The following is a 24,433-nucleotide window of genomic DNA, read 5'->3' as shown; positions in this document are numbered from 1 at the left end:
CGGCGTGCGGTTAGGAGAACTAGGCGAAGAAGCTCCTTTCAAGGGGCGGACGTCTTCTTATCCGCGGGGCCGGGTGTTTGCCGTCGTCGGGTCGGAGGAGAAGACGGTGAAGATGGGAATATGCGCTGGCGGAGTGCGCCGAGGAGGAGGACGACGAGGACGAAGGCCCAGAGGGGGAGGGAACGGAGGTGGCACCAGAGGGTGGTTGAGCATTGGGCGAGGAGGGAGGTCGCCATGGGTTGGTGATGGGATTTAAATTTGGAAAAAAAAAATGTAAGGTAATACTCCGTACGGGTTGCGCGCTTGTCTAAGGTACCGGGTCCACGGAGCTCTTTTGCGGGCCTCGCAACCCCCCCGGTCGCTTTGGTTGGGATCGTTTGTTGGTGTTGTTGGGGTCGGAGCGCGAGCGCAAATTATCGTCGATTGGCAGTCGCAGCGATAAGTGACGGAGGACCCCCACTCCCCAAACGGGGTTCGGTGTTTTTTGTTAGTGCCAGCGTGCCTGTTTGCGCTGGCGTCACAGCGTGGGATGCGTGCTGCACTGTCATGCAAAGTCTGGGCAAAGCTGCTGGACCTCGGCTCAGCCTTTTAGGTTGTTTGTCACCCCCCCTTGAAAAGTTCGATTCCATGAAATTTCTTCTAGAGCCAAGAGAGAAGCCTGACTGTAGTCGGCCTCGGTCGAATCGACAAGGTTTGTGCCATCGGAGAGTCGGACTAAATTGGCATTTGATTCCTGACTCGGATCCTTCGGTACCTGAAGCTTCTTCACGCCCAGCATCTACACTTTCTGAAATTTTGGAAATCGTCCTCTACGGCAGAGGTGCAGAGCCATAATATCATTGTCTAGTTTAAAAGCGGACATATACTCACTTATCCAGGTAGAGGGCTCGCCGGCGCAGTTCCTGCTACAGTATCCTGTCCCGTTCAGAGAGTGTCTACCTACCCTCGCATGCGCTACCTGATTCGTCGGCTCCGAGATTGCAAGACCCGGCCGGGACATGTGGGGCAGATGTCGGCGTCTAAGCCGTCGATATTGCTGAACCCATTTGTGGCCTTGCGATCTTGTGCGTTGCCCCATCCTGCCTATCTATGCTAGACGCCTAAACATGACGAGAGTAAGTCGCATGACGCTCAGAAAACACCAATTCGGATACTGAGAATTGTATTTCTTCAGCCTTTATGCAAGAGAAAAAATGAAGTTCATGTAAGGATGTTATGCGCTTCTGCTCTTAAGTGAGTAGGACACCGGCACAGGTCGAGAGACTGGGAAGTACACTCACTACGTAATTACATTCCATTGCGCCGATGACGATGCAAATCTTTCTTTGCATGTTTCATCACTGGTGTAGTAATGTCCGAACCCGTCAACTCCGCAAAAGGTTGGGAGCTCCAACGAATCGGACTTCTTCCTTCACTGCATTTTTAAGCCATCAGGTGGGTGCAGAAAAGAGCTATAGAAGCGTAATAACCAGGCTGCATGGCCTCCCGCAAGGTATGATGGCCACCTAATTGGCATGTACAGCAGAGTCTGTGAGCTTTTCTGAATTGTGAACGCTCTTATTGATCATAGAATCTAGGGTCTGGAACTTCGCATGCTTCACCAACATATAACACCGCCACGTCAAGCTCTCTAGATCGCTAATCTGAGCGTGCCCAGGGGCAAAGATGTGCACTAATAAGTGGATGTTATCAAGTCGATGATCTGGGTTGGTTATCGCAAATCCAACACCATAATCTAACTTGAAGCTTAAAGCCAGCAGCACCACTAAGAGGTTTTAAGGCAAGTGATGTGAACTTGAAGTCTGTCTGGAAGTCTAGAGCTCAATACTTTTAACAATCACGTAAGATCACATGGTATCTGGTCGCTGCAACATCAATTTTGATAATTGAACGATACCAATGAAGCCCAAGGGTCGATTTGAATGAACTAAAGACTAGCAGGAACTATTCCCAGGACGTCTCACAGGCTCGTCCCAACAAGTTGCATGCCAGACTGACCCCTTATCGTCTGTCATGACATCCCCCATCCTTCCTCATCCCATAATCGTCCTCAACTCAAGCAAAGCCAGTGGCAATAACCCAGCTCACGTCCGCGTTGAAGGAAGTAGCAGAGTCAAAAGTGTGAACACCGCCGTTTCTCGCAGCATATCCCAGGTTGTTGTAGTGACGGAAGTAGGTAGTAGGGTAGCTCCACGCGCGGAACGAGCTGCCGGTGCCGCTGATACCAGACTGCGTGCAGAAGGTAGCATCCTCCTTGAACTGCTTGGTGCCGTCGTTGGCGTTGACGGCCAGCTCAAAGTTGTAGTGGCGGATGAAGCTGCCGGGCGTGTCCTTGGACTCGAACGAGTAGCACCCGCTGTTGCCGAGACCGGTGCGGACGGTCCAGCTGGCCTGCTGCTTGAGAGCCGTGGTGCTGGACGAGGTGACGACCTGGGTGTTGACGGTCGAGCCGGTGTGCGCGAGGTAGCGGTCCGTGTAGCCAGAGGTCGTGGCGCGCAGGGAGATGGAGTTGCCGACGGTGAGGGCGGTGCCGCTGTTCAGGGAAGTGGTGGCGTACTTTGCCGCAACAATGTTGGCCTGGACAGAGTTCTCCGTCGCGTCGGAGGGGTAGCCCGAGGTCATGACGCCCTCGTAAAAGGTGCCCTGGGCGCTGACGCTGTTGTCACCGCCAATGCCGAGGATGATGGCGCCCTCCTTGCTCATGGGGTTATAGCCCGACGCGTTAGGCCGCACGCCGCTGTAGTACGTGGTCAAGCCTCCCGAGGCGGCGTTTGCGCCGCGGAGGGCCCAGAGGTTGGGACCGCCCTTGACGACGGCGGTGAAGAAGCGGTCCGTGATGGACGGGTCGCCCGCGTTGTTCTTGGGGTTGACGCCGGAGAAGAGGCCGTTCTCGAGATCGGCCATCAACCAGGGTCCGCTGCCGGCACCCGTGCCCCAGCCGGTGCTGTCGCCAAAGTAGATGGCCTCCATGTGGCCGTTGCCCGTGTCGGTGCTGCTGGTCTCGGCGTTGCCGTAGTCGAAGCAGCAGCCGCCGTTGTAGTGGGTTCCGTCGAGGACGGCGTACATGCCCTCGGACACGTCGCCGATGGCGGTGCCCACAGCGGCGTTGTTGCGGTATCCCGTGCCGGGGGAGATGAAGACGCCATAGGCCTTCTGGCCGTTGAGGGTGACGGGGGCGCCGATGGCGCTGGCGAGGTTGTCGTTACCGTTGACGTCGGGGCCGCTGAAGGCGCCGCCGGGAGCCTGGGTCAGGTGGTTGCCCTTGCCGGACTGGTCGTAGATGACGGAGATGAGACAGGTCGTTCCGGAGCAGAAGGTGTCCTGAGCGGCCGCGTTGGCGACACCGCCAGCGGAGAGGGGCGCAATGTTAGTCGTGGCACCATCGGAGCCGCGCTTCACCTGGTAGAGGGAGCCGGTGTAGGCGTTGTAGAGGGCGCGAGTGGTGCTGTGGGCGGCGATGCAGGGGTTGCCACCGGAGGCGTAGATGTCGCAGGGACCGGCGGAGACGAGAGAGCCAGTGGCCACGAGAGCGAGGCCGAGGGCGTAGCCGCGCTCGCGGATTGGCTTGGACAACATGGCGAAGGAGGAGGAGGGACGACCTTAGATTTGCTGACGGGGAATGGGAGGGGAATTGTCACTGACGAGGGGAATGCCTGTGAGATCCTGGGGAGACAACTGTCATGATCCGACGACTCGGGGCCATCGTGTGTCTTTTAAACACCGTGAGGTGCTTCACGATGGCACGTTCCTTGTGATACATCTTCATCTCATTTCTTTGACAATGTCCGTGATATTGGATGAAGGGTCGCACGAGATCCCCAAGCGCCAAGAATTCCCTCCAATGAGCAGAGAGCGCATGCCAAATGCCGCGCTATTACGACCTTCCGAACTGGTGTTATACGTGCGCTTCGAGTCGTAGTGGGATTCAATGGCATGCGTCTGGGTCGTTTCTCCGATGAAGACTCTGGTGCTGGCGGGCAGCGGGGAGGGTGGCCAAATTGGTTCTAGAGTGCGGGGGAAGAGTGCGGATGACCGGCACTGGAGAGTGGTAATTCTGGAGGTGAAGCGATGGACCGATGGAGAGGCATATGGTGCGGCTGTCCGGTAAAGGTCAGAGCGACATCTCTCTTCCCACGTACTGCGGTATACGTCAGGGGAGGGGGCTTGATGGAATCGTGGTATAATCGGAGCTAGTAAAGGTAAGCATTTGCCCAGTCACCTAGTTGCGGGACATCGACAACCTCCCCGGAACGTCCGACCTGCTTTAGTCTCTGATCTTGGCTTTTGCTTGGCTCTTGCGTCCCGCTCCCCGTCCTCCACACACGCCTCGGCATCAGGTACCAAGTCCTCAGCTGTCATTCATCTTTGCGGTAGTCATGTCGAAGGCCCAGATGTCATCCATGACCCTGGTCTCCCCATCGCGTTGCCAAGTTGATGCCAAGTGAGTAGGTTAATGTGCCCCAGAAACTCGTCAATTCTTGGCTTGGGGGGAAAAGAAAGGCCGCGCGGACAAACCCCAGAACCCCAGATGTGACCCCAGACTCATCGACAGGGGTGGGAAAAGACAAGACGAACCATTTTACCCCGCCGTCGGCCCGTATTCGGGGCCGGGGTTAGGTTCACGTGAGCTCCCTCCCTTGTATGTTTAGCTCACGCTACGTGACGTGTCTAACCTTGAAGCATCTGAAAGTTGGAGCGTTTATTTCACGAGCCCAGGAACCCCTCGGTGTTTCTAGCATGTCCTTGACGCACCAAAGAGGCTTATTAACAAGCGCTTCCTGGGGAAGCGCAACGGTTCCAAGCGAGCCAACGAATGCTCAGTCTTTTGCGACAAGGAGTGGCAAATCATGGCGCTATCGACTTTCCCTTGCGTCAACGGCTTTCTTGGTAGAATGGACGGATGGTCTCTAGTAGCGGAAGAGGATCATTTAGACTGATCCCCATGCCCACGTTCCGGCGCCATGGTGCGAATGCCGAGGGGCTCTTTACCCCGCGTCCGTTAAGCTGTCCAATAACCTCACATCGCAACTTTGATTACTAGACTACGTAGCCGCTACTGTTCCCATGTCTCACCATTGGGCAGTATCAACCAGATTCGTTGCTGCCTAGTGACAAATTGGTAATCGTAGAGAGCAATGCAAACATTTGGCTTCAAGCATGGGATCGGCAAGAGAAGCACGGCGGAATATCATGGGACGAGGCCAGTGGTGCATTGCGCCGAGCTATGCCTGCGCTGATCTCCCGTCTGAATGTTCTTGGCAGGAGCCGAGCCAATCATGGATGCAGTGAGAAGATTTCGACAGCTGAAGTCCAGCCAAACTTTGGCGAGACCACCCTTTCGATAAGTTTATTTGACTGGGGATCCGGGAAGAATCGAAAAGATTGGTTCGAATAAGCGCTTCATCTCACGTCTGTAGCATCGCCGTCCAGAATGGGTACAGAATGCGGGTCGCATCAGAGTATGATTGAATAACCAATTACCAGGAACAAGCATGCCCAGGGACAAGTTCTAGTGTCGCTTAACAGAAATTGAAGACCGCAAAGACTTCCTTTGATGATCTAGGTTATATCATAGTCTTCGTCCCAGACCTCTCGTTGCCTTGGGGCAGAGCTCCGGATACATGTGTTCTTGGGGACGGTACATACCCTTGTGCGCCTTTATGAATGCTCTCTATCGGTCTATCATCCCTGGAACCCTTGAGCGAATATCTCAGAACGTAGTCCAGCCCTGAGGTCTCTTCGCCCGTGCCTCTCCATACCTCAACCAAAACGCCGCAGATTCCACTGAAGCCATCCAACACAGGGCCGTCAACATCTGTCTCCTCCGTCCTGTCCTCCAGCTCTCATTCCGGAGAAGCCAGCGCTCGACCAGACAACCAACGCCTTGCACCATGAACACAGTCCACAGACCCACAGCCTGTGTCCACGCATACTCATCTAATGTCAAGACGACCCCACACCAGGCATGCCAAACTCCGCTGAGACTAAAAGCCGCGAGTACACCGGCGGCCTTGCCGGCATCTTTTCCAAACAGACGCGTGAAGAGGGCTCTGGCGGGAATGTATCCTAGGTGTTGAAGGAATGGCTGTGCCCCGTGATGCCAATGAATGGCCCAGAAACTGGAGAAGCTATCTGCTGCCCACGGTTGAAAGAAGAGCTTGTTGGGGCAGTAGGGATGAAAGATGAAGTGGACGCCCTCTAGACCGTGCTGAATAGCAAGAAGGCCGCACATGATCTTGAGCTCCGTGACGGGAAAGAGATATGTCAGAGGGATGACAACCAGTGGACCGTAAGTCCAAGCCGCGCTTTTGGGGATGCTCTTTCGCTTTGACTCGTCCACGGCGATATTGAACGACGAATACCTAGTCTCCGACCCAAGCCGCCAAGCATACGAAGCAACAGGTCTCCAGCTTGTCAACCCGTAAACCACTTGCTCTTTCCCATCCCGCGGGACAGGCGGCTTTCTCACTCGCGCAATTGTCAAGTCCCAGCACTTGCACGCGTAAAAAAAGGTTGGTATGCGCAGGCAGACCTGGGCAACCACGTCGTCTGTCGGCATGAGCAGCGGGAGCGCCATGACGTAGGCTCCCGCCGCCAGGCCCGTCGCTCGCGTCACGAAGATTGCATGCTCTTTGGGGAAGAATCGATAGGGCTCAAGGCCGCGATTCTTTTTCCGCGCGAGGCGGGCTTGGAGTCTCCAGTCTTCGATGGCGGTGAGGGCAAGGCAGGTGAGGGAGGTGAAGTAGAGTACTATGCTGGTGGTGACGTGAACGAGGAACGATATGGTCGGGTTGGTAATGAATTCGGAGTTGTAAATGGACCCAGTTGTCAAAATAGCCGATCCCAGAAAAATGACAATGTACCAAGCCAGCATGTCCCCCATAATCGGTTTGCTGAGAAGAAAATGAGCGAAAGTGCCGTATGAAGTTGGAGGTCACGTTCTGGTCACATCAATGACGCGGGTCTCGTCAAGTAAATAACAGGTGGCTAAGTGCGATGCTTTAGGCAGCCATGTGTAAGCGCTAGCGACTACCATAGTATTAGTACATGCGTTAGAAGGGTATACTCCCTGCAACGATATCCAGCAAGGATGAGGGTTGTAATTTAAACATGGCCAGTGGTTCCACAGCATTGTACGTAACGGGCTATCAGAGGTTAGGATGAGGAAGTAGCGAGAAAGAGTTGAATGTCTAAATGGGTGTAACTGAATTCCGGTGTTACGCAGCACGAGTAGTTGATCGGACACTTTGGCATGAGCTTTTCTGACGGGCTGCTCATATTTCTAGGGACTTATTCGATTTGAAGTCCAGTGTCGACCTTAATCGATACCAAGCTTTCAAATTTCTCGACGTTTCAGAGAATTAGTTAAAGCAGGATCCGACATACTGGATTGGTAAGCTCAAGATTGATAGGGGACGAGCAGTTTTACACGTCTAGGCGGCCGAAGCTAAGAGCATTTCGTGTGGAAGTACTAGCACGCACTGAGATATCTGAAAGCCTTGATGCAGTATGACTGAGTTGCCTGCGTCCTTGAAACTTGACCATCAACAAAAGCAGAGGACTACTCAAGTTCTAATTTGCGTCTTCGGAGCAAAATAACCAGTGTTGTGGTTTTTTTTGCTTTGCCACAGCTAGCATTTCACTTTTCAGGTTCCATAATATCGCAGACACACACGCTGATAAATTCATGTGATGAACGGGCTTCTATTGTCAAGAAAATACTTTCGGTAGAAACTACCTTCTTGCAGAGCGAAGCATATACCGAAACGTATATGTCCTCCAGCCAAGATCGCCGCCCGTTCCGACTGGTGCCCATTTAGCAAGATCATATTCATTCTTCCCAACCTCCTGGAATCCGGCCTTTTCGTAAAGTCTGTAACTTGAGGGCGAGGCATGAATCCAACATGCAAGACTCTGTGAGTCAATTTCCTCAAGCCCATGCTGAATTAGCATGGTCCCGATGCCCCGACCTTGGTATTCAGGATGCGTCGCCAAAGCCTGTAGAACCATGTACTTGCTTCCCTCCAGATACCGAGATTCCCACGAAGTCATGTCTTTGTGCATGATTCCACCCAAAACTCGCACAGGGTCTCGAGGCGCATCCTTGCCAGATCGTGCTTTCTCTTTGCTGAGGTTTGGATCAGAAGGTGTCTTTGAGGACTTGCTCTCATCCGGCTTTTTCCGTTGCAATTCCTTCGCAACCCAACATGACCAGCCGAGGATCTTTCCATTCCCCTCAACTACCTTGAAGAGCTTAGTAGTAGAGGGACTTGATAGCCAGTGAAAGATCGACTTGCGCATGAGATTTTGATGGGCGCCTTCTTCACGGTCGAGAAGCATTAAATTCGAAAACTGGTCCGATTTGAAAGCGGCAGTGTGGATCGTGACAAGGTCATTGATGTCATTGGATTCTACCGCACATATTGATACGTGGTATTGGGTGTCTTTGGGATCTTGATCGCTCATGATGGTAAAGCATCAGTGGTCAAGTGATGTGAGAAAAAACAGCGAGGGTAGTATCCAGTGTGTACAATCAACAGTCGAGTTCAAAAGCGTTCAGTTGGAAGAAAGAAGGTCAAGAAGCGGGGTAGGTGTGACGCAGCTCAACGTGAAATACCCTGGTCACATAAGCCCTGAAGTATTTTGTCATTTTGATCAAGAAACAATGTACCAACGAGTCGTCGCGAAAATGTAAGACTCAAAAACATCTCTGACGCCCAGTCCATGCCGAGGCTCATAGAACCTCTAGCACAGACCGAGATTTGAGGATCATCAGCAGTGCATCCATTGAAGCCTTTTCACTTCTTCCATTTCTCTTCTTAATCCCTCATGCCGAGGCAGTTGCGACTGACTTATGGAATCGTTGGAGTTGGTATGATGATATCACAGACGATAATTGGACAAAGTCGCTGCGTGATGTATATTCTGCCAACGGACTTCGCCCTCGAGCTGGCGAATTCCACCAAAGGCTCGAATTGGTCGAAGAGAGGAGCCCAGGGGTAAGATAAGGTTGCTTTTTGTAGCAATTGGCTATCTATCTGCTGTCAGGGGGGAAGAAAATAGTAATCGGAGCGAGCATTCTGCAATGAGACGAAACAAGAGCTTTTCTATTCACTGGGGAAAAATGATAACTCCTTGTGGTTCCATGACGAACTCCTATTTCCCTTCGCATCACCGCCATTGGTTTTATGTCTTCAGTTTGCAACTTTACGCAGGGTTTGGTGCTAGGTTTTCGGGCCGACCTGGCATCCAAGAACTACCTTACCTAGTAGAGGAAATACGCTTGAAAATATTTGCCACTGTCGTAACTAGGCCACTGGGATTGTCGTGCAGTTGTGACAGTGGTGGTAAGTTCCGCGACACGTCCAAGCATGGCAAGGTCTTTAAGTCGAACCAACTTGACAGCTGGAATAGTCTGACAGTGGCACGACGCTGTGGAAATCTAGCCTCACGCGATGTAATGACAGAATCCTAGTGTGATGCTTCCAAGGCTAGGACCAGCCATTGTCAACCCCGACCTACCTAGAGGAAAGGCATCGAGAGAAGTCACTCATCCTCACAAACAGAGTTGTTAAGATGATAAGTGAGCCGATGAGTCAGGTCCATCGTAATTGCTGCCATCGGAAAACATAATTGAGGTTTGGCGTTACCTAATAAAGGGGATCGGTCTGCGGAAACAAAGGGGCTGGTAGGCCATCCAACCAGCAGCATGCATGATGCAGCAGATCGAAGCTTGAACTTGTTAATGTGCATTTGCCTCTGGACTACTGCAGGAACCAGTAGCGTAAATTGGTTCTCAAAAGATCTGGCGAAGCCTGGTCGGACCATACGGTCATTGTTACACTGCACCGAAGAAAAAGGAAAAAACTAGCAATGGTACCTGACCAAAATTGCCAAAAATATAGATAGCGTGGTGGCTTGCCATGCACCTACGATGATTCTGGTCTAGCTTCGGTCAACATCAGCACAGCTGGCCAAGCTACCTTACTCGATGAAAGAAATCAGCTACCATTGTGGCAGCTTTCACAGACCATTGAATCCGAGTCGTCATCCCGATTTCCGAGGGCGTCTGTTGCACGGTCGCTGACGCGTGTTCATCACTGGGACGACGACGGCCCGTCGAGCATCAAAGCCACAAGAAGACCCCGACTCTTGGCTTCGTTGGGCGCCATCGGCAGCCAGCTCGCCGTGCACGCTGACAAGCTTGGCACGGATGCCAATACCTCGGATTCTGCACAAACAATGTTTACATGTTGTCACTTACACGCGGGCAAACAACAGACATAGACCTCCAAGTTGCGGCCGCAAGCCCAACACATGACCTTAAGCTCAGTAACGCGCGAAGTAGGTGGCTGCAAAAAGCCGTTTTAGGCTTTTGAGTGCGGTTTATGGCCTTGACCGGTCAGAGTTACACGAGGTCTCATCGTCAAGAAGTGGATGTGTGCATAATCGTATCTGCACCGTTTAGGTAGAGCAGGCGAGACTCTCAAGTAACTCCACCTTCCCTCGCGGTTGATCTGATGATTCCCACCTTAGCACTCAATCGGCCATTCTCCTCATAGAACCTCAGCTCACCTGAAAGTTGCTAATCGATGCAGCGTCTGTCTAACGGCTAGCTAATGGGGCCATATCATGCTCGGTCGACCTAGACTAGGCCTAGCTTACAGGAACAAGGATCAAAGCGCTACAGGAGATCCCGATTTACCCGCTCTGGCGTTTTCAGGACTAATTAGGACAAAGCCATCCATTTAGAGCCGCTTTATTGTTGGTTCGACCATTGAATCAGGGATAGGGCAACAAAGGAAAAGTTTCCAAATCCCAATAGAGCACTTCTTGAAACATTCCACTTTCTTTGTGGGATCGACATACCCGCTGCCCCAGACTGCCGTTACTCGCGAATCGCGAAAGCAGTAAGCGGAACGGTGCTTCAGGAGAGTGACGATGTGGACCTCACTTACACTGGCCTTTCTCGACTCCGACCAAGTTGCCGACACTACGAAGACGACTGCACGGAGATCGGCCTCACCGTTCACTAAGAGCTCTGACCTCTGGCAACCTGAACTACGTATACGATGGACCACACTTCTGGGAGGTGCTCAGTGCTTGTACGAGGCGCCAGTCGGCCATCGGGTGCCGTAATACGCTCCAAAGAAGAAATGTCAGCTCAATGTGGTCTAAACCCGCGATGTCAAAATACGCCGCCACATATGACCGCAACAACAACGGTATATAACCAGCACTCATCTCCAGGTTCATTTGATTATTCTCTCTTCATCCCAGCAGCTTCGATCACTTCTCACCTTGAGTATCACATTCTCTTCCCAGCTAGAGTATCTCCTTCAACAACATTCATTCAAACCATCTACTTCCAGCTCAACGCGAGCCTCGAATCAGCAACATGCGTTACTCCTTGAACATCATCGCCCTCGCGGCTCTCGCGTCGGCCGCGCCCACCACCACTGCGCCCATGGACTTCGATGCCATCATGGGTGCTGCTGCACCCACCCTGACTGGACCTCCTGTCCTTGCCACTGGTCAGACTGGCGTCTACAACGCGGCTGCTGCATCTTCGTCTGCCGCCGCCGCTGTTACCGGCGTCGCCTCTGCCAGTGCCACTCAGTCCGTCGCGGCTCGTGGCCTCGACAAGCGCACTTTCTGCTTCTTCGGCTTCTGCTGGGGATCTTCCTCGACCACTTCGTCCGCCAAGACTACTTCGATCTGCACTACTTCGACCACCCCGGCTGCCGCCACCACTCCCAAGACTACAGCCCCTGTCACAACTGCGGCCGTGACCACTGCGTCTGCTGCTACCATCACCACTGCTCCTACCGCGCCTTCCACCTGCACCCCGGTCAGCTGGACCAATACCTTCGCGTTCACCACCGCTTCTGGTTGCGCTGAGCCTTTCGAGGTTGGCACTTACTGCGGATTCATCAACCCTGAAGACCCTTGCGCTGTTCAGCCCGATGGATATGGTACCCAGGTCCAGCCCGACACCGTCGATGCCTTCCAGTCCTTCGCCCAGTTCCACAAGGAGGCTCAGTCGGCCGCCAACCCTTCCGGTTATGCCAACACCTTCAAGGACCTGAGCGCTGCTGTCAACGCCAACAGCTACCTCGGCCTCTACACCCTCAAGAGCTATGACGTTGCCGCCTGCGCTGCCAAGTGTGACGCCACCAACCTTTGCACCGGTATCAACATCTACGTCGAGCGTGACCCCTCCATCAACCCCTCCGGCTGCTCTTGCACCAACCCTGCCTCCATTTCCAACTACAAGTGCACTCTCTGGGGATCCGGTGTCGACAAGGCTGCTGCCGTCAACACTGGCCAGACTCGTGATGGCTTCCAGGTTGTGATCACCGGCTCCAACGGCTACGAGAAGACCAACACCACCACTCCCACCACTCCCTCCGGCTGGACCAACCCTCAGGGCTGCGGCGGTGTTGTCCACTCTCACCCCAGCACCTGCATGGGACAGAAGTTCTTCCCTGGTCCCTTCGATGCCAGCCTCTGCGCTACCTACGCCGCTGCCCAGAACGTCCAGAACTCCAAGTCTGTCGGCCTCAGCTCCTGGGCCAGCTTCCTCGGCTACAGCCCTCTGAAGTGCAACTTCTTCAACGCTTTCATGGTCAAGCAGAACGGCATTGCCAAGGGTACCTACTGCAGTCTCTTCACTCAGCAGTACAACCCTTCTGCTGCTTCTTACACTCCTTCATTCTCCGCTGGCTTCTCCTGGAGCATTGAGAGCTCTTGGTCCTTCTGCTCCAAATAAGCAGGGTCTCCGACCGATTCGCCTGTCATTCACTCATTGATCTAAAGTATGGTGTCGGTTGTAGACTCTGCATAGTCCGGATTGTTGGTCACTTCATTCGTTAATACTGTACATTTAAAGGTCATGGCATCTAGAGTGGGGGATTTCTATCACATATTTAATTTAATCAATATTCGTTCTGCACATTTGTCTCAATTGAGGTCAATCTCCAATGTGTCTTTGTTACTCATCGTAGCAAGCAAGGCTCATCAGTAAGAGCCCGTTTCGTCTTTGATCTCGAATTGAAGTGGATAAATGCACCTAACTGAAAGAAAATGTGTACGAGTATCTTAGCACGGCCCTGCATCACGTAGATAAAGGCTCAACACACTCTAATAATATATGAGGGAGGGTGAGGCCCCCTGCCTTTAACAAAAAGTGTCTCGAGTGTTACACGATGTGATTTCATTGAAGCGGATCGACATACATCTTTCTTGAAAATTAGTATTATGTGCACACTGTTCAATGTGACCGCCAAACCGATTGCAGGAAAGATTTCTCCTGCCATGTAATACAATATCCGTTGCGTAACGAGAAGCTTGTGTCTTGGAATTCTTAATGATACGTAACTCTCTTTGATGGAACATGAAAGATCTTTCAGCATGACCAATCCTCGTGGACTCGAAGTTCTCATCGAACAGACCAATGCTTGACGAGTGTCTCCAAGACCGAGTGGTGCTGCAAGACTGCGAGTACTAAAACTCCGGCCTCATCCTAAAGCATTTGAGCTCATTGGTTGTTGTCAAGCTTTCCGAGCTATTGGTACAACTCAACATCAAGCTTCCGACCCTGACCGGCCCAAGGGATCGCCATGGCACTGCTGACAACGTGGGTGAACAGCCACCTAGGATTCACACTGAATACTGTCGGAACCTTTATGCCCGCAGCCTTCATCATCAAGGAAGCTATCCCCGAGAAACCCATCGCTGAGACTTGGGTGACCGTGGTGACGGGAGCGGGAGGCGATCTCAGGGATGCTGGCGGTGCCTTTCCCGATGTTGCCATCTGGGACGACAATGGCAACAGAATCGGCCGATACCGCACCAAGCTAGGTGACAAGATAGGACAGAGCAGCGAGCGGACCGTCAGAGTACCGAACAATGAGAACAACGGGGAGATATCCGATCCGCAATATGTCATGTTGAGCCACGATACCGACGCGACCTGCATAGCAATGATTCAAGTCTCCAATGGCCGACTCAGCGGAACGGTCTACGGCGATACCGGATACAAATGCGGCCAAGCATGGTATCACAGCCAGCGAAAATTTAAAGGTGATAGTCTTATGACCGAGTGTGTCTGGTTGGACTCAGATCACTCCCATCCCAACTTCAACGCCAGGGCTATGAGTTTTCACCTCAGAGACATGCTGCCTTCGCCCGACAAGTTGAAATTGTACAATAGCGAGCTGTCTTACCTGTGTAAAAGCACACCTCGATACTCTTTCTGGAGGCACCTCATCCCAGACGGAGTTGTCCCATTCTTCTACCCAGTTTTGAAGTACAATAAGGACTCCGTCAATCCGAAATTAGAAGGCACAAACGAAAATCCTATCGAAGCCCTCGATCGCTTCAAGTACAACAAGGATGTATACATACAGCAGGGTGAATCGGAAAAGGAGTACCGAAGAAGGAGGAGAACCCGTTCGACACGCTCGAGCAAGAGACAAGGCTCGAATATGGATCCTGACTACCTGGTTTTGACTGAGATACCGGGCCAGACAGCCCGGGAGATTTGCGAACACCCCAACTCAGTTGGATATGACATCGTCTCGTTTGTAGACGGGAGATACTGCGATCTCACAAAGAGGAAACTTTACGATCTCTGTGCTGGTAGCATCACGACGAACTGTTTCGACGTCAACAGCACGACTGTCATTGGAGCTCAGAGTCTCACCGGGAGAAGCAGAGACTCCACCAAGGGGCGAATTGCAAAGCTTTACAAAACACGTGCTTGTTGGAAATGAATTATAGAGCGCTGTGGGTAGCTAAGGGTGGTATGGGAAAATACGCGATTGATGTCTGGTTGACTAAAATAATTTCACCATCAAGGCCTTCTGGTCTAGTTTCATATTACTATACTCAATTGAACAAGGCTTGATTCATAAAGACATTGAGTCACATATGCCTATTACTTGCCCTATATGACTGGATGTCTGATTTGCAAACCACACACTCTCGCATGCATGAAATAGCAAGACACTCCGGCAGCAGCTCGGGACTCGGAGCAAGCATACATGTCCATTCATCTGCTGTCCCTCCGTTCCCACCTTCCTCTTCCGGCAATCAAGCCGGCACGGAGACCGAGACGTTCACGGCTCTCCCCACCTTTCGGCTCTGGGGCCTCGCCTTGGCGGACGAGTTCCTTGAAGGATTGCATGTTACGAGTAATAATAATACCTGTTCGATATCAATTGGCCCGTAGGAACCTCTAAATCGTGGTTTAAACGAGGAAACGGCAAAGAGCGAGACAACTGTCCAACGAGGTCGAACTAGGTATCACGAGTTTACGCGCAGTGCAACCACTTGGCCCCTCTAAAACGCACGGTATCATTCGAGCGCGAGCGAGTCGAGGAGCTTCATCGCAAATGCGTAAGCCAAATTTGGTGTTGGATATTCTCTATATGCCGACTGTCATGACCGTAGCAACTCCCTCGTGTTCTAAAACAAAGCAATCGGATTCGTTGAGTTGGCAGTTCGCTGCTGCGCCACATCCCAATGCTCCATGACGCAAGTCCCGTTGAATCTGAAAACGTCCACCACAGCGAATGGCTGCCCTCCGCCCACGAGATCCATGCGGTAGTGAATGAAGGCGATGTTATCCTGGAAGTTCTTGTTCATGATGGTGTAGTTGACGGTGTTCGGAGAGATGAAAGGCTCGAGGACGGCAAGGGAGTTCGCGCGGCCAGAGAGAGCGCCAGGGTTGTGCTGGATGTAGTCCTCGGCGACGTGATTCAAGAGGGCCTTGGTTGCGTTTCGTTCTTCGTAGAAGGCTTGCATGAATTCTCCGAGAATCACCTTTTGCTGTTCTGGTGTTGCTGGACGAGGAGGGCAGTACGGCGCGGAGCCTTGACGCGGGGCGAGGGCACTTGTTGTCCAGGCGAGGGCGCTGACGCCGAGAGCGAGTAACGAAGATGTCCGCATTGTGTTGTGTTCTTGTGAGTCGAGAATTCTTGACGTGTTGTGTTTCTCCGTGTGATAGTCGTGTAACGTGATGCTTTTGAAGGTGTCGATCAGAATGATCTTATAGACGAGGCGGACTGCAGACGAAAGAATTGCCGATAATCAGATAGATTAAATGGCTCTTGGTAGGAGAAATAGCAGGTTGCAACACTGATAGGAGTTCATCCAAACTGCGCCATGTGCCTCAATGCTAAGAAACTCTATTACTATAGACCCTTGTTGATCCCTGCTAAATACCGTTGGCAATGACCAGAACTGGGAAGTCGCAGTCGGATTAGGGAATGACCAATGGGTTAGTGAGCGTTTTACTCATAATGCCCTATTTGTAAAGCCGACGGGATAACTTGGCTTTCGAATACTCAGTGTCATTCTAGTCCTGCCTCGAAGGGAACGATAATCTTTAAAGAACATCGACCCCTTCAATCTTTCAAAACTGTGTTGCAATAGTCTCCGATCCTATACTTCAATCCTGCAAGATTGACTATTCGAACGATCTGAAGTGCAACAGACGAAGCATCAGCTCGATTCTGGAAGCTTTAAAGAATGGGGTCCCCTGGTGACGATCCTCAACCCATCGGCACAGTGCCGAGCGAGGCCCGCTGTAGCGCATGGTTTCTAGGTTTCGGGAGTGGATACCGAAGCAGATGTTCCTGGACTAAGTCATCTATATCTTTCTTGACACCTGTTGACTAATCTGAGGTGATGACAAAAAGTGCGGGAAACTGGCATCAAATTGATTCCGATAGGCGGTGCTCGCACCTATATCGAGACCGTAGAGAAATCCTACCTCACCGAAGGTAACTAGTGAACAAAGCTGCATGCATATGGCACTAAAGCGACCCAAGTTCCATCGTGGGGTATCTGCAACATGCATGAAGATCATATCACCAACATCGACGTATATTCACATTTTTAGAATAACACAGAGCAAAACCCAAAAGGGCGTCCCGAAAGTTACTCACGCGCGCTTGTCACTCGCAGTATATGGGTTGGCTTCGCGACGGTCGCTTTTGAAACCTAGGCAAGGTGCAATGCATCAAAGACGCTTCCTCCGCCGAGAGGGCCCAAGACGAACACCAGACCAGAAGACCTGACCGCAGTGGTGCCACATGCACAAGGGACCGACTGGCTGCAACTATCGTCGCGGTGAAGATCCTAACTTTCCGACTCTTTCATTGTGTTTGTGAAGCAGCTCCGGTTCATAAAAGTCTCCACTCTGATTCTCGAGTCAGCATCGGCGTTTGCAACGTGATCGAGGCCTGAGCACACAGCCACAGGCGGCATCATGAAAGACCGAAACGAGTCAATAGAAGCAGGCAGTCGCTCGATTGCTCGTTTCAGTGGGCTTCCGTCTTGTGAACGTGGAGTGCCATATTGGTAAATACTACTTAAGCAATTAGTATATCACATCATGTCTTTGGCTGATGAAGACATTCTCTGACTGACTGACGGCAAATATAGGGGAGAAAAGCCAGTTTTCGATGCCTTCGACGTCTTTCCCCTGAGAAATTCATGAAACATATCAGCCAATCGAATATCAGTACTACTGACTTATCAGCATTGAATGATCATAGAATCACTCACCATTGCCTTGTAAATTGCCCAAAAGCTCGTCAATCAGGTCATAGCGCCCCTTCATATGCTCATTCCGAAAGGACTATGAGCTAGCATTACTGCGTTGTCAATCAATCTGATCTAGCATTTATTCGAGGTGCAACGGAGTCCTGAGGCTGAAGAAGGAGTGGTGTAGTCGAACCTGTAGAGAACTAGGTAGGAAGCCTGGATCTGACCACCGCAAGCATGAGAAGACGTCATGCCCCGAATGTTTCCAAGGTCTCAACTCAATTACTGTTTGTAGATTGATGGACGAGTACAGCTTTTCCGTCGAAATAAAGGATGTTGTTCATGTGTGCTGGCAGGGATGTATCCTGAGGCTTGTATGCGACGATTTCGTCACCTGGTCTCGATGTTTGTGAAGCTGAAGGCATTGTGTAAGTGAGAATGAATATATCAATTTTGTACGACCATGATGCCTGCCGCTTTCCCTCTGGAAGTGAAAGCGCATGTCTGGGTTTAGCATGGCCAAGTTTCCTTGCAATACTGAGCCTGAATCAGATGCGATCAGTCTCACAGCATCTGTGAGGTAGGACCAAAGGGATGAAATGCGACCGTTCCCCTGCAAGGGGTGACATGCCGGTGACTACACCTGCCTGCTCTCAACATTCCAGAAAGAAAACTTTCCGAAAAAGCTCAACAATGAGCAATGATTTTGTTGCTTCGCTCGTCTGAAATTCTTCGAAGGACTATCCGGCTCCGAATTCCGCAGTATCCGAGCGGCTTGATTTAGCTTCCGCTTGGGACTGAACTATCGATGTGACGGCGGTGGGATCTACAACAGCGACAACTAAGCTAACCATGTATGTTCATTGAGACAAACGCGATAAGTTACCAGCAAACGCGTCTTTTCTAATCATGAAAGGGGTGAGCCGTACCCCTCGGTCGATGCTCTGGAACGCAGCGTTGGCATACAAGGGATGAACACTCCCTCGGAGGAAACCTCTCAAAACCTCACCCAAAGCCTTTTCTCTTTCCCCATGGGGATCCTTTCTAGAGGCCGCTTGAATCGCAGGTCTACCCACAATAACCACATCATGGGCATCATCGGAGGGTACCCAACACGGCGCTCCAGCCGCTTCACCAACGCGGCTGTAGTGAGCGTCTTTTTCATGTTCCTGTGGGTGTTCCGTGAGCAGCTGGGCCTCGACCGCGTTGGCAAGGATTCGAGCATTGTGCCATGGATTCCGCGGCTAGCCCACCAGGACATCTTTGACTTCGAGCCGGTCAATTCGGACGTCATCCGGGGGGTTTGCGACAGGACAGAGTGGGATGCAGGGAAAGCGATGCAAGTTGTGTTTACATGCGACAACAACGTCGGCGGGATTGGGAACATCCGCAACTCGATCTTGAACTGCGTGCGATACACGATGCTGGCTGGGGGCTCTTTAGTCATGCCGCGTATCTTCAAGCGCAACGACTCGGACATCTCTCACATCCGGACGGGGCGGCGGCAGGAGATGGAGTACCTCTTCGACAGGCAACACTTCATCGACTCACTGCACCTCTCGTGCCCGCAGCTGCGGCTCTACAACGACACCGACGAGGTCTACGAATCCCTTGGACCAGCACGAACATGGTCTCTCGGCCTCTTCCCAGAATCCCTCGTCGATGAGGAGCACATCGCCAGCACGGGCATCGAGCGCCCGCAAAAGTGGCGGTCGCAGCTATACCAATGGCTCGAAGACATCAACAACACCACTGACGCCGCGCCGACCGGGCGTCTCACAGAGGGCCCCATGATGGTAGACCTCGGCCGGTCGTACCTCACGTACCCTATCCGCAGCGACGGCGAGGTCTTCGCGATGACCTTTGGCACCATCCTCGAGTTCCGCGCGGATGTCCGGCAGCTCGCGAGCGCCACGATCCTCAGCATCAACAAGCATTTCTTCGGCGCACACCTGCGCACCGAGAAGGACGCTCTCGATAACTGGAACCCGGCGGACCCGACGTGGGAGTGGTCCGAGTACAGCAAGCAGACCAACGCGTTCTTTGACCAGGCGAGTCGGGCGGGTTTGTCGGTCATGTACGTCGCGTCCGGGAACGAGACACAGGTGGCAATGCTTGAGGCGGACGCGATGCCGCGCGGGGTACGGGTTGTGACGAAGCAGGACCTGCTGACGGGGAAGAACCGCAAAAGACTAGATGCGTTGACGTGGGATCAGAAGGGCATGATTGACTTCCTGGTCATGTTGGGAGCGGCGCAGTTTGGAGGCGTGGGACACTCGAGTTTTGCTTGGAACGTCGCACTGAAGAGGCATCTCTTTTCCAAAGAGATTCCCAAGGAGAAAGACTCGTTCTTGAAGGGGCCGCAGATGCTCAGTGATGATTTGAGTCAGATTTACGGCGTGCCGGGGAAGTATCCCGAGTATTCATCTTGTTTGTGGCCATGACTTCGCTGCAGATAAGGTATTAATTTGGAAAAAAAAAAGACCGTTTCTTGTTCACGCTCGAATGCAGGTGTATTCTCACATTACCTAAGCAACAGCATGTCCGTAAACAGGAGGTCAGGGGGAGATATTTTGATCCTCATCCTGGAGGCTTACTAAGCTGCAGGATGCGCGGGAGTTCCTTGAGTGAGCAAAGACTCCCCCGATGACTTCTCTACATCGTCCATTACCCGAATGCCAAGACGAATGCCAAGATGGAGACTATTCCGGACCCCAAAGATCTCCCGCCAGACCCACGCCTTCCGGGCCAACAGCCTCGATATTCCCGCGACAACATTATCGCCTCTCTTGCGACTTTCTACCAGAGTCTGCCGCACATCGACCCCTCTCTAGTTAGTCGCGCGCCGTCCGGGGGTTGGCCAGAGATCACCCCCGAGTCGCTCGCGGCTTCTGGAATGAAACATCTGAACGAGCGAGTGGTAGACTTGATCAAGCATCTGCCCTACATTGATGGCAACCCTCTTTGGATCACTCCGGAAACGTTCCCCATCAACTACCTTACCGCCGTGTCTTTGATACCAACCGTTGGAGTGTTCAAGCCCAAATGGCTTCATGCTTTGTCCCACGACCTTCAGTCATTTGAAGGCTTTCCAGCTTGGGTGATTCCCCTCACCATGAGTGTCAACAGGGACGGCGACATATGGTTACTAGACACGATGGATGGCACGGTGACTAAGTACATCATTACGGGCGCTGTTTACCCCGAACCAGCGGGGAGATACGAAAAGGGCGACCCTAGGATGTGGAGGGAGACAATGTGCGATGATATCACTCTCACACTGGAGGCGTGGCTAGAAGGAATCATCAACAAGTACATGACGTTTCAGTACTTTGGCCTTCCCCGTCATGACGACCCCGGTGTCCTGTCACAAGGCCACTGGACTGAGGAAACAAAGGTAAGCTGCCTCGTACATAGTTTCGATGGGACCGACTGACTTTTCCTCAAGGCACTCCAGGAGATTATGGTCCAAAACAGATGGCCGGAAGACTACAAGGGCGAGGAGTGCCGCAAGAAACTAGCGGAATGGTTGAAGAAGGCAGGCATTTAGTGTAAGGATCAATCAAGCGGCGCAGGCACGTCACAAGTAGAGGTAAGAACATCATCAGAGTTTGTGAATTCTTGTTAGAATCTACAGTCAAGATCTGAACATATTAGATACCAGTATACATAGGAATATCAGAGTCAAACGACCGTCCAGGTTGGCTTGGAGGAAGGGCTTGGACGGTGCTGTGTTCATGGACAGGCGTTGGCTCAGGTGCCGGCGCTTCAGCGGGCGAGTTGGCGGCCTTCTCGGCCCTGTCCCTGAACGTTCTAGCGACATCCTTCAGCTTCTCAATCTCTCGCGAGCAACTACTATCCGTGCACTCATCGAAGCCGAGGTGATCGCGCAGCTCCTCTGGAGTTGCTACCCTGGTAGAGTTGATACCTTCCACCACCAAGCCTGCTGGCTCGACCCAACGCTTCTGCGCCGGACCATTGGGCCAGGTGTCCCTCAGAGCCGCCTCTGCGGCGTGCGAGTCAAAGTAGACATCCTCATTGAGGAGTGCGTAGCCGGGGTGCTTCACTCCGTTGATTGTCGGCACACAGACATTGTCCGCGATGCCGTAGTCGTTGGAGTTATCAGGGAGACCATCAAAGTCGAGCTCCCAAACGAGACGTGAAAGTGCCACCTTTGTCAGATGCCACTCAATGGGCACTCGGGCATCTGGGTTGATGACGGTGACGGTAGTATGCATATCACTGGCCACAGGTGGCTGACGGCACTTGTCGAAGATCTTTCCGGCTTCTCGGTTGTCGACCAGGTCGAGGTAACGGACCATTTGTCCATCTACCGAAGGTGGCTTCGCGCTGAGTAATCTCCGTACCTCTGTATCACCATCCTTGATCATGGAAGTGAGCAAGCTGTACCCATCGTTCACAGGTGCCATGACCGCTGGCGGGTATTCGTCTGGGGAGCATCCGTTAGGCGCATTGATGACGGGATCCCAGAGGGCTGTCGACCGCTGTTGGTTGAAGACTCCCGTGATGGGACGTTTCTTGTCGTCGATCTTGCGGTAAGGGCAGGTAATGGTCTTGTACTTGGGGTAATTGTCCACAATGGACTTGTAATTCTTGCAAGCCTCCGGATAGACGCCCCCATTACCATTGCAAGGAATCTTGTAGCCGTTGCCTGGAAGCTTGCTTGTCGAGACTACAATTTCACTGGTTCGATGAGACGTCATGTAGCGCTTTTGTCTCTTGCAGGGTCTCCCATCATCCGCACGCTTGGCATTTGAAGGACACGAAGAGGTCTTTGCCGGTGACTTGTAAATGTTAGCATTTGGCTGCATGTGAGACCAGAAGAAGATGGGAAAAGCAACATACATGAGTAGACTTGGGCGGCCGTGACACCGTCTTGGATGGCTTATTGAATGAAACGGAGTGTTCCTTGCCGAAAACCTTGAACACAGCTTTGCCTTCTTTCTCAATGCCATCGGTGCAAAGTTGAATCAGGGCTGGTGTCGCGGCGATCTCGGCGATATCCAGAATCTCGCCTAGAATCATTTGGGTTAGCATATGACAGGCAAGGGCAATGTGAAAAGGGATCAAAGTTTCTGAACATACCGATGATCGGGATCGCAGCTTCAATCAATTCCAAGGGTGCCAAGAGAGCAGGAATAGCGAGTCGACAGAAGGCCTTGGCCGCAATGTCGAGAGCTGCTTGCTCAGCCGCTTCTTCGGCCAACTCCTCGGCCTTTTCTTTAGCTTCCTCCTCAAGCTCTTCTTTCGTCGGAGCTGATTCGAAGCCCTTGCAGCAGTAACTTTGAATACCGCCAGTGCACGTCTGGTCGCCATTCTTGCTGTGGTTATTCGTATCCTGGAGGACCTCGGTCTCTTCATCATCACAGCCACCCATGCATGACAGACCTAGACCGCGGTAACCACGCCACTTGCAAGTGCCCATAGTTGTGCCGTCATCACAACAGAGCGTGCGATACTTATTCTTGTCGCAGCGATCACTAGTTGAGAGCATGCCCGGCTGTCCATTCATCTGGGTGACTGGGTTGGTGCCCTTCTTGCAGCTCGCTCCGCAATCTGTCGTGTAACATGAAACTCCGGCGGCAAGTCCTTGAGCCATATCCTGGGCGTCTTCTTGCTGACCAGTGGTGACACCGGAAGCGGGAGCCAATCCATTATCCTCTCCCTGGTCTCTTTGATCCATGGCCCAGACCTAAAGCATTGAATTAGCTTAGCAACTACTATAGGTAGAACAGAAGTATTGCTTATCATTGTGCCTCCCAAGCAGCGGGAGTTGGCAAACTTGCGCTTCTGTTCAAAAGTGTCGTCGTCGTCGTACGAGACCCACTGATTGTCATCCCAGGTAATCCATTTCACCATGGCATCCTTGTCCCACACGGGCTTTACGCCGTTGTAGTCAATGACTCCGTTGATCTCTTGCAGGGTCAAGATGCCCGATGCGTTCGAACACTGCCCTGCCAAGGCACCGCCAGAGAATTGGCACACACCATTAGGCTTGTTGCAAGAGGGGTCGGAGAGCGTGAAGCTGCGTCCGTACCACCCGAGGCCAAGAATAACCTTGGCAGGCTTTACGCCAGCTCTCCATAGGAGATCGAGACCCATGTCGATCTCAGTAACATTAGTATGAGGTGCAAGGTAAGGCCCGACGAACTTGGACGCAGCGTCCCAAGTTCCGTGCACTTCCAAGTGATGTCAGTCCAGGGTTTAGTGGTTATGTTGAAGATTGAGTGAGACTTACAGTCATAAGCCATGAAGTTGAACCAATCAACATCTGCTGCAATAGATGCAAGGTCGAAGTGTTGGAGATACCAATACGACGTCGGCAGCGTCATTGAAATTCCGTAGCGCGAGCCTGGCACAGGTCAATCAAGCCGAATTGTCATGAATGAGATGGAGAACGCACCAAAAGCAGCCCTGAGCTCTTTCGTAAGAAGAGCGTAGTTCTTCTTGTCTGCTGTGACGCCGCCCCTGTCGTCGGCTTGAGGGTACTCCCAGTCAAGATCAACACCGTCGAAACCATACTGCAGGTGAAAAGATGTCAGTCTCAGGAAACAATCCCTTCGGTGATGCTGTTCAGGCTGGGCTTTTGGTGTGTCTTACGTGCTCCATGAAGTCAATCAGGCCAGAGATGAACTTCTGCCTGTTGCCAGATGTGCTCGTCATGTCGCTGAAGGCTGTCCTGGTAGCTCCGGGGTCGGTGAATGACCAGCCACCAACAGAGATCCAGGCCTCCAACCCGGCGTTGTTCTTCTTCAGTGCCGTGAATCGGCTGTAAAGCTTTCCAGTCTCAGTGTCCATGGGAGCAATTTGGAAAGTCTGCGGGTCGAAGAATGCAAATGCAAAGTTGATGTGAGAG

At 52.3% G+C, this 24,433-nt stretch overlaps 6 protein-coding genes across 6 annotated transcripts; 3 read left to right on the top strand and 3 right to left on the bottom strand.

The window, feature by feature from the left end:
* Nucleotides 1–2,055: 2,055 nt before the first annotated feature.
* On the bottom strand, nucleotides 2,056–3,576 carry N0V96_011620 (uncharacterized protein; the record flags this gene model as incomplete). Its single annotated transcript, XM_053193642.1, has 1 exon — nucleotides 2,056–3,576. The coding sequence occupies one exon, from the start codon at nucleotides 3,574–3,576 to the stop codon at nucleotides 2,056–2,058; it is 1,521 nt and encodes a 506-aa protein (XP_053048960.1).
* Nucleotides 3,577–11,398: 7,822 nt separating this feature from the next.
* On the top strand, nucleotides 11,399–12,772 carry N0V96_011619 (uncharacterized protein; the record flags this gene model as incomplete). Its single annotated transcript, XM_053193641.1, has 1 exon — nucleotides 11,399–12,772. The coding sequence occupies one exon, from the start codon at nucleotides 11,399–11,401 to the stop codon at nucleotides 12,770–12,772; it is 1,374 nt and encodes a 457-aa protein (XP_053048959.1).
* An 850-nt stretch (nucleotides 12,773–13,622) lies between these two features.
* On the top strand, nucleotides 13,623–14,777 carry N0V96_011618 (uncharacterized protein; the record flags this gene model as incomplete). Its single annotated transcript, XM_053193640.1, has 1 exon — nucleotides 13,623–14,777. The coding sequence occupies one exon, from the start codon at nucleotides 13,623–13,625 to the stop codon at nucleotides 14,775–14,777; it is 1,155 nt and encodes a 384-aa protein (XP_053048958.1).
* Nucleotides 14,778–15,471: 694 nt separating this feature from the next.
* N0V96_011617 (uncharacterized protein) lies at nucleotides 15,472–15,954 on the bottom strand (the record flags this gene model as incomplete). Its single annotated transcript, XM_053193639.1, has 1 exon — nucleotides 15,472–15,954. One exon carries the CDS (start codon nucleotides 15,952–15,954, stop codon nucleotides 15,472–15,474), a length of 483 nt encoding a protein of 160 aa, XP_053048957.1.
* Nucleotides 15,955–18,644: 2,690 nt separating this feature from the next.
* N0V96_011616 (uncharacterized protein) lies at nucleotides 18,645–21,106 on the top strand (the record flags this gene model as incomplete). The annotated part of the gene is made up of 3 exons (XM_065759334.1): nucleotides 18,645–19,986; nucleotides 20,289–20,953; nucleotides 21,005–21,106. The coding sequence occupies 3 exons, from the start codon at nucleotides 18,645–18,647 to the stop codon at nucleotides 21,104–21,106; spliced, it is 2,109 nt and encodes a 702-aa protein (XP_065612056.1).
* Nucleotides 21,107–21,209: 103 nt separating this feature from the next.
* N0V96_011615 (uncharacterized protein) lies at nucleotides 21,210–24,375 on the bottom strand (the record flags this gene model as incomplete). Its single annotated transcript, XM_065759333.1, has 7 exons — nucleotides 21,210–22,361; nucleotides 22,423–22,592; nucleotides 22,663–23,269; nucleotides 23,311–23,756; nucleotides 23,816–23,929; nucleotides 23,981–24,098; nucleotides 24,178–24,375. 7 exons carry the CDS (start codon nucleotides 24,373–24,375, stop codon nucleotides 21,210–21,212), a joined length of 2,805 nt encoding a protein of 934 aa, XP_065612055.1.
* Between the last annotated feature and the right edge of the window lie 58 nt (nucleotides 24,376–24,433).

Source organism: Colletotrichum fioriniae (genome assembly GCF_027942845.1).
Source record: "Colletotrichum fioriniae strain IMI 355084 chromosome Unknown scaffold_18, whole genome shotgun sequence".
NCBI lineage: Eukaryota > Fungi > Ascomycota > Sordariomycetes > Glomerellales > Glomerellaceae > Colletotrichum > Colletotrichum fioriniae.
This window is presented reverse-complemented; position numbering and strand designations above follow the sequence as displayed.